The 9,096-nt window shown below is 36.2% G+C and overlaps 2 protein-coding genes across 4 annotated transcripts in view; one reads left to right on the top strand and one right to left on the bottom strand.

Moving 5' to 3' along the window:
- Window positions 1-2,383, bottom strand: part of LOC107726377 (transmembrane 4 L6 family member 4-like) — a 10,168-nt gene extending 7,785 nt beyond the window's left edge. The window contains exons 1-3 of the mRNA XM_016535932.1: window positions 2,050-2,383; window positions 1,768-1,833; window positions 524-660 (exon numbers count right to left, since the gene is read on the bottom strand). Of these exons, the coding sequence (XP_016391418.1) occupies window positions 524-660; window positions 1,768-1,833; window positions 2,050-2,226 (380 nt within the window). The 5' untranslated portion in view covers window positions 2,227-2,383. The remainder of the gene's footprint in view (window positions 1-523; window positions 661-1,767; window positions 1,834-2,049) is intronic.
- A 2,137-nt stretch (window positions 2,384-4,520) lies between these two features.
- On the top strand, window positions 4,521-8,029 carry LOC107726364 (mannose-P-dolichol utilization defect 1 protein-like). 3 transcript variants are annotated; one of them, XM_016535908.1, is made up of 9 exons: window positions 4,521-4,654; window positions 4,885-5,051; window positions 5,302-5,367; window positions 5,490-5,622; window positions 5,711-5,796; window positions 5,903-6,021; window positions 6,140-6,250; window positions 7,119-7,270; window positions 7,876-8,029. In XM_016535908.1, the coding sequence occupies exons 2-8, from the start codon at window positions 4,940-4,942 to the stop codon at window positions 7,263-7,265; spliced, it is 774 nt and encodes a 257-aa protein (XP_016391394.1). In that variant the 5' UTR covers window positions 4,521-4,654; window positions 4,885-4,939; the 3' UTR covers window positions 7,266-7,270; window positions 7,876-8,029. The 3 variants fall into 3 exon arrangements, with proteins under 3 accessions (XP_016391394.1, XP_016391393.1, XP_016391392.1); XM_016535907.1 differs by lacking the exon at window positions 4,521-4,654 and adding an exon at window positions 4,666-4,759; XM_016535906.1 differs by lacking the exon at window positions 4,521-4,654 and having other exon boundaries at window positions 4,666-5,051.
- The last annotated feature ends 1,067 nt before the right edge of the window (window positions 8,030-9,096 follow it).

The following is a 9,096-nucleotide window of genomic DNA, read 5'->3' as shown; positions in this document are numbered from 1 at the left end:
TATGTTTAAAGCGAGTTTTTTGGGCAGTGTAGGGTAGGGCTTGTTGTTTGATTTCTCCGATCACAAATGCTGACATATAGTTTTGTGTTTACGCAGCAATGCAACGCGTAAAAAGACAGTATAAGTCATTATAATCCGTAATTATGTCCCCACTGGATGCAACAAATGCCTCGTTTATAATGGGTTTTAATGTTTTTGTCTCATTGCGCCGGGAGACGGCATAGTATGGTAAGGGGCGTAACATTTCCGTCACACGCTTGAGGTATTCGGCCAATCATAACGCACTGGATAGCTGGCAAATCACAGCACACCTCACTTTTCAGACCGATGAGCTTTGTAAAAATTTACGCGTTTCAGAAAGGCGGGGCATAGAGGAGAAACAATAATGTACAGTATGTGGAAAATAATGTGTTTTTTGAACCTTAAACCGCATAAACACATTTCATTACACCAAATACACAAAATAATGTTCTTTTTAGCAACATCATATGACCCCTTTAAAGTGCTGAGGTGTGTCTCTTACTTGTCTTTGAAGGGAGTCCCCCAAACAAGAAGGTAATATTTACAGTATGGCCCATTGATTAAACCCATCAGCGCCACTATGAAACTATAAAGGGCGCCGACTACACCCACTGCTGCAAATAAAATGGACAGGAACATCTGAAATAGAAAATCCTTCATCAGAATGATTTAATTTAAAAACGTAATACAAATATACAAGAAATTAATTCAGGCATGCAATCTTTATGAATTATTGTGTCTACATTTTCCACATGTTCATTTTGAAGACGTCTTAAGAACAATTTCCCAATCACACAACAACAACATGGCCGAAAAATGAACTCCTACAATTCTGTCACCATTCAGTGAGGTTGTCATCCAGTGATTCCAGTGATTGTACAACTGTTGAGGTTCTTACAAGTCACAAACTGCAAATATTTGCAATGAGGGCACATTTTTCAAGCCACATGTCAGACTCTATAGATTTTTTCAAAACAGAGGAACGGCTGTGTATTTTCAGACAAGTCTACGCATGTGCCTGTTAGCGTGTGCGTCACGCTAACAGGCACATGACATGTTCTTCACATCACATGTACTCGGTTACATTCTAAATACATTTATTTGTCTTTATGTGTTAAGAGAAGATTCAGTCCACTACTTTAACAAAAGTTCTTCCTTATGCAGCATCTTTACAAAATATTTGTCAACACAATATTGATCTCACAACAGATCTAGAAACACATATCGGTAACATGGGACTGAAATGGCCGGGCCAGGCCCCTCTGAGCCCACTCATAGCACAGACACTGGCCAAGCAAGTTATATAAGGCTTGTGTGTGTTCAGTTATGATTTTCTTGCTCTTTGTAATGTTACTTTACTTTAGAAGGTATTTGGGGTTCATTGCTATTTCCTGTCCTTTTTTTGTCTTAACACCTATTTTTCATTTGTCAATCAGTCGTTTTGTTTATAATCTTCTTTTGTTTGTGTTGTCATTTGTCAACTTTTGAGCATGCACGTACATTTGATTTTTTTTCAGTTTGCTTAAAGTAAAATCTCTGCACTTGCGCTTCCATTTCTAAACTCTCTGAAAATGGATGCTTTTTTATTTTTATCCCTAAACCGTAAAGGTGACAAATGCATCACTTTTCCTGGGCTTGTAAAGGTCCAGTGGACAATCCTCTTCATAACTGAATTTCTAAAGGATATTTATAAACTTCAGACTAAAAATAAAGTGTCTGTTGGTGTCAGGGTTGGAGCAAACTCACCCCACAGCGATTAGCACAACAACCCTGCTTTCCAGTCAAGTGAATGTGAAACGCTGGAATCAGCACCTGGAGGAGAGAGAGGAGAATTCTTTTAGATTTTCATCACTTTGTCATTTTGATAGAGTTTGGATTGACTCTAACACACAATAAATGTGTTTTGTTCATTTACTGTGAAGCCCAAACTAAACCTAGAATCATCATATTGGCTACTCGCTATGATGCCTAAATAAAATTCAAATTTTTATATAGTTCAACATTGCAATTAAACAAAACCAGACTTACCAGAATCCCCCCTCCAATCAGTCCTCCCATGTATTTGACCTCCTCAGTAATTTGTCCATTCTGTGCGTACTTTACATCCCAGCCAGGAAAAAACAGCATAATATTACATATTATGGATATGACTGCCGACGGGTACAGACTTGTCCCGACGCAAAGCGCACATTTTCCCGTACACATGCTGCAAGATGGGTATTATAATCCTGAAGTCAGGGAACAGCTGTAATCTCTACACTATTTTATGTAAAAAGCTCCAAGATAAAAAAGAACTTGACAACAAGTTTGGTTATCGTCTCTGAGTCTCACACACAGCCTGAAGTTGTCTGTCTGCCAGAGTGCAGAGGTTTTTATAAGCACTGCTAGTCATTTATTATTGAGTTAAGATAAGACCAGCCCATAGAATCCAGTTCCTCTAACCACACCCTGTCCAGAGAATCTATATCTAAACCATACAATATAAAATTAAATTGTTTTATTTACTCTTGTTTCTTAGGTGTTTGTGGTGTACAGTGTTAACCTTTTCAACTGTTTGTACATATAAACCTTTTAACCCAGAAGTCTCTGGAATTCACACAGGCTATTTTAATAAACAAAACAAGACTTTTAAATTAAAATAACCATCATCAAGCATTAAAAACTACAGCTTATAACCCATATATACAAATTTATGTTTCTATGCATTTAATTTAATTTTTGTAGGGATCTGTCACTCTGGTTGCCATAACATTCGTAAACAGTACATTTTTAATCATTCAGTTGCAGCGTGAGTCAGATCTGACACAAAATAAATGATGAACTGTGGAGAAGTGTGTGTGTGTGTGTGTGGGATGTGTGTTGTATTCACTTCACTAAATTATGTTTGCACAGGGTGCTATAAAGCAAATGTACCGTGGGACTTTGGACCGTCTCTGTAGTAAGAGAAAAAAAACATGACGGTGACACTGCAAAGCAAATAGCGTTATCTAAAAAACGATTTGCTATTTCCTTTGCCAGTATAAAAGAGGACATTGCCCAGCCTATTTATTTATTAACATATAATGATTCTGCTGTGGTAAACCTGTTTTATTTCATTCAAGAAAGTTCCCATGTTTTTGTGTTAAGATTTCCATTAAAGGAGTTAAACAAATTTGCAATGACTGATAGTAAACAGATTTTGTTTGTCACACAGTATGAGTAAGTTTTTGATGTTCAGCAGAGTTTATGTTTGAGGAGAGGTGCAGTCATGGTTTATGGAAACACTGCAAGAACACATCTCCTTTAAAGGCTTTTCCTGTCTGCCTATAACCCCTAATCCCAGCATACTAAAACATTCCGACTGACACACCCTATCAGCCAAGCCTTGGACAAAAAAAGTGTTTGTCAAATGAAATGCTTCCATTGGGTCACAATTCACACAAATCAGATTAGCACGGTAATGATGCCACATCCTCAGTTTCCCCTCAAAATTAACTTTGTGTTGTTGCCCGTTTAGAAAGTAAAAACAATTCTAAAAGCACTTTCTAGTTAAGCAAAATAGTCTTGTGAACATGCCAAAGTGTATCTTGTGTCTGTGCAAAGCATGAATGGTTGGTAACTGTTATTTCTTAGAACTGTCTAAACTGTCTCTTTTTAAGAAGTATACTTCTTTTTGCTTCCTCTTTTTCGATATATAAGCTGGATGAAACTATCATTACTTTTTGAAGACTCTGAATGTACTTCTTTGTGTCGGAGTTCTCCCCATGGTTGTGAAAAATGGTCCAATAACAGCACAGGTTGAACTACAGAGCAAAGTTTGTTGGAAAGAGACTTTATTAATTTTCATATTCTGTTGCTGGCTCTCCAATGGTTAATATGCATACACCCAAAAATGAATGTTGTATTTGTAAATCGTGTATTTACAACATCATAAAAGGTTCATATGATAGGCAACACAAGCCAAACATGCACATGTGAAATCCACAGACAGTGTGCTTTTACTGATAAATTGAAACATACTGAAATATGAGTTTAACATGTTAGGTAAAATAATGCTTCACTGAGTGTTTAGGGGAATTATAGCTGTAATTATAGTATGGTGAAAAACTGAAAATAATGTAAAGGAGCCACCGTAGGGTAACATGACCTCTTACTATGGGCCAGTCATGTATTTTTTTACAGAATGTATAAAATACATTTAATACCAATAGTTTTTTTTAAAGTATCATTCATTCTTATTTTAAATGCATATTATTTCACTGTTTTATACTGCATTTAAAATGCATCTAATCAATTTAATACTCTCAAATTGAATGAAATATAATGACAAAAATGACAGAGTCACAGTCAAAGAAATCCATCTGAAAGATAAACTATTCGAACTGTATATAAAAAAAAGATAAATGATAAATGGCTGAATGAGCCTCGAGCGCCCCCTGTAGGAAAACATTTTCCACTTTTTTTAAATTTGCGTAAATACAAAAACGTCTAATTTGTGAAAACAGAAAAGGCGTTGATTGCAGTTAGTTAAACACTTCCAGGAAAAATGGTGCTCTCATTTCGGCAGTGGTGAAAACATCATGAGACAGCTGTTGCACCATAGACTGTAAAGGACTAAACCCAGAGACGCCCCTCTAAAACGTCAACATCATTGGTGAGGCTTGCGTTGCTGTCCAACTAGAGACAGTTTTGGTGGAATTTAGAAAATAAGACATGTTATGACAGGTCATTCAAACATTCAAAAAAGTTTTGCTTATACGTAAGAAAAAAAGACCACCAAAAGTCACGTATTTAATTTCGGATGGCTAGTTAATTTAATCATGTGAATGGTTATTTATTGGTGTTAAGCAATAAATTTAACTGACATTATTTTCCGTGCTGAAGATTTGCGTAGGTACACGATAGCACGACCAGCGACAGAAATAACGTTACATGAACTATGGACACGTCTGATGAAGGAACAATGCATCCTTTGAAAGAATTTTTAACGACTTTCTTCATGCCAGAAAAATGCTATGACCAGTTTTTCTTCTACTTCAACTTTATGCACGGTGAGAGACAGCTTTATCTCGAATAAACGTATGAGAATATCAGCGAATGTATTGCCTCCAAAACAATTACATTTTACAATGGGTAAACTTTTACTGTTAGCATTTAACATTGATTTAACACATTACATTTACCACACAGATGACTGGTTGCATTGTTGTTTAATGTTAGTCACAACTGACAGTTATTATCCAGTGCACTTGCCGACATAACAGAATATTTCTTTACTATTTATTCTGTATTGTTCTCTAGTACCCTGTCTGAAGATTGTCTTAAGTAAGACTAAGGGAATATTGATTTTGGTGGGAATTGTTATTGGTAAGTAGTCTATTTTACATCATATTTCATATCCTCCAAAGTTTAATTACTTTACATTTTCTCTGTTTTATATCTTGTGAGACTGTGTTTAATAGTATGTGTGAATCTACTTCTTCCCACAGCTCCACTCCCTCAGATCTGGAAAGTTCTTTGGTCTGGAAGTTCTAATGGACTGTGTCTGACCTCTGTTTTTCTGGAGCTGTTGGCCATCTCTACACATGCAGCTTTCTGCTACACTCAGAACTTTCCCATTGGGTAAAATAGTGTTTGCATTAATGCTAAAAGCTTATATATACTGTAGATGAATATGCTAAGTCATGAACTTGTGTGTGTGTGTTTGCAGTGCCTGGGGGGAAAGTTTGTTTGCATTGATCCAGATTGCTGTCCTGACTTTGCTTGTCCAGCACTACCGAGGGAAACCCATAAAAGGTTAGAAAGAAAAAAAAGAGAGGCTTAAACTGTATGACAAAAAAGGTCCTTTTCATAATCTTCTAAGTGTTCTTATTTGAATGTTTGATTGGGGTTTTTCATGCAGGTATATATTTTCTTGCTGTATACTGTGGCTTTATGTTCCTCCTGGCCTCACCTTTGACTCCTGTGTCAGTGGTTTGGACCCTGTATGAGTGGAACGTGCTGTTGGTTATTGCTGGCAGGGTGAGTCAGGACTTTGTACCCCCCCCCAAAATATGTATAGAGATGAGAATGTGTGTCTGTACGTTGTCTTTACAAAAACAAACCAAAAATACTTTTTTGTATTTTATGTTGTGTTTAGTTTTTCCAGGCAGGAAGTAACTTCAGATGGGGACACACAGGACAGTTGTCTGCGCTCTCTGTTTTCCTGAACTTTCTTGGCTCTCTGGGACGCATCTTCAGTTCCCTGCAGGTGCACACATGTTTACTTAACTTAATGGGGACGTTGCATAGACTTCAGTTTTTTTTTAATTAATTTTTTTTAAATAAAGCTAGTTATAAATACTGTAACCTAACCCTAACAGAAAACATTCTGCTTTTTTACCAAAAAAACAAACAAATAAAAACAAAAAACTTATTTACTTTATGATTATGCTGTTTTTACAAACGAGGACATTCCTTAAAAGAAGGTTATGGGAGATTTTGTCAGGTTTAGCTCACTTCTGGGTACAAATTTGTCCCCAGTAAGTACTGTAGGTACACAAACACATTACGCTCAGGGCAGAAAGTACACTCATGCAAGAGAGACCAGGGTTGGTTGTAGTATTCAAATGTCAACGTACAATTAGACAAATGATCACTTTCCCTAGCAGTGATTTTGTATGTTGGATTTATCAAAGTCAAAGTCTGAAACTCAAATAATTTGTGCATACATTTCTATTTCTTTCTTTCTTTTTGACCTCTGTAATTTTTGATTAAAATATCATAATTCTTCTCCAATCATTCAACCGACGTATAGAATCAACTACCAAGTATCCTGCCCTACATTTTTCTGTTTCACTTGGACGTACATTACAACATTGAAGAATAGGTCTTTTTCTACTTCTGTTACGTTGAAACTTTAAAAGCAAAAAATATTAAATAAGCTGTTTAATTGTTCTTAAAAGCTTATGTTGTCACCAAAGGTCAATGTTTAATGAACTGTGACTTTTTTGGGGGGCAATAACAATGGAAATGTTTGATAGACATTCGTAAGATTTGACTGTGTTAATCAGATGTGTTAATATTTCCCATTACATTTTACATTTCTCTTTTCATATATAATCTCTCTCTTATTGTAGGACACAGGCCTTTCTCTCTTAACTCAGATGTATGTGGTGGCCTGCTGTTGCAGTGGGGTGATACTAGCACAGGTCCTGATGTACTGGAATAAATGCGTGACAAACAGCCAGAAAGAAGGACAAGAGGAGAAAGACAAGGCTGAATAAAAGAGGTGAAATAAACTCTGCTTGATAAAGGGTTTCCGTTGTTTGGACTATTGAGGTTCACTCAGTGCGAGCATTCAGAAGTGAAATTTTCAACCCTTTTGTGGTGAAAATCAGATAAATAGTCAGTAATAGCTTGATTATTTCCAGATTTTTATTAATTTAAATTAAATTTAACTACAAACCATCTTACACATTTTTTCTTAAATTAGCACATAATTTCATCTCGTACTGATATCAAATCCATATTGGGGTAATTCAGCTAAAGAAAACTGAATATTTGGCTGACATGTGGAAAGTACTAATCAAACTATATTTATTTGCTTGGATAAATGCTGTACAAATAGGATGTATTTATCATTTTGTTTAAATAAGGGGAAATGAACGTCACAAGGCCAATTTACAAGTCCGCCTCTGTGTGGCAGTAGTTATTTAGCTCAAGCGAGCTTGTGAATGTTGCAATAAAGCACCACTAGGTGACAGAAGATCAGTTTTTTACTCTTTACATTAGTGTGTACTGTTGAACTTCTACTGTCTATGCAGATTCTGTTACTATATCACTGTAAATACATGTTGTTCACTATTTTTCTCTTTCTTTCTGTCACTTGGTCAGATACCGTTTTGCTTTCTTGGATTTACACTTCAGAATGTGTGTGCACTCCCGGAAAAGAGGTTGTGAATCATTAAATGTCTCATGAAATGTTTGTAATTTCACTTTTCAGTCCTAAGATGTGATTTCATTTCTTTCTATTTATTTATGCCATACACTGCACATTTTCAGACATCTTTTTCTGTAATAAAGTATGATTCTGATCATTAAAGCTCCTTTAACATGTTATTATTTCTTTTTACATAATAATTTTTTCTCATGTTGAGTGAAAGTATCTTTGGGATTAGTAGGGAAGTCAACAAGTAGTTTAAAGTTATTGAAATGACAGGCAGCGTGTCCCCTGGTGTTGCTTAGGTACTGTGTTGACGCTGTGGTGTGGTTTGTTTGTTGGGTCTGGTTGTGTAGTCCTAGCTCTGTCTGCTTTGTGGGAGGTCTTCTCTGCGGGGCTGTGTGTGTTTCCGGAGCAATGAAAACTCACCGAAACATGAGTCATAAAGCGTGTGTGCATGCGTGTGATTTGCTCCTTATCTACCTGTCTGACAGTTCTCAATCTACCATCATAATGATCTAATCTGCGTGTCTGTGTGGAAACGCCACACTGTGTGTGTGTGTGTGTGTGTGTGTGTTGTTTGCCCTGCAAATGAGGTTCTGAAAGAATCGTGTGTGTTTGTGTGTGAGGACATGAAAGAATTACGTTGAAGAAGAAAGTGATTTACTTATATTTTCCATATTTACGACTTCTACAGATTCCGATTGTGTGTCTGTATTATCGGAGCACTTTGATGTGTGTTGTTTGATTGTGTGTGATAAGCAGCCCATTGATGCAGTTCTTCTGCATATCTGAAGAATGGGGTCTTGGTGTCTGGTGCGTATTTCTATCTGTGTGGGCTGCACTCCAGTGGCAACAGATCTGACAGTAGATAGTAATTCACGGTGTTCTGAGATTTGGACAAACACGAATGATTAAAAATTCTGAATGAGTGCAGATGAAATAAACCCCATTTAGATATGGGTGTTCCTTCAGTATCAGGAACTTTTATGTGCCTTGGATTGATTTTATTATTATTATTATTATTTTTTAGAATGAGAAGATTTTAAATGTTTTCTTTTTATGAAAATTTCTTTGTGAATGTGAAGTTCACATTAAAAACTGGAACTTTGGCCATACCATTACCATTTATTTTTGCAACGTATTCATAAATACATTTTATTGTTTTACTATTG

Source organism: Sinocyclocheilus rhinocerous, unplaced genomic scaffold (assembly GCF_001515625.1).
Source record: "Sinocyclocheilus rhinocerous isolate Xijiao unplaced genomic scaffold, SAMN03320098_v1.1 scaffold2050, whole genome shotgun sequence".
NCBI classification, from domain to species: domain Eukaryota; kingdom Metazoa; phylum Chordata; class Actinopteri; order Cypriniformes; family Cyprinidae; genus Sinocyclocheilus; species Sinocyclocheilus rhinocerous.
The sequence above is the reverse complement of the archived record's forward strand: the minus strand, read 5'-3'. Positions and strand labels throughout refer to the sequence as shown.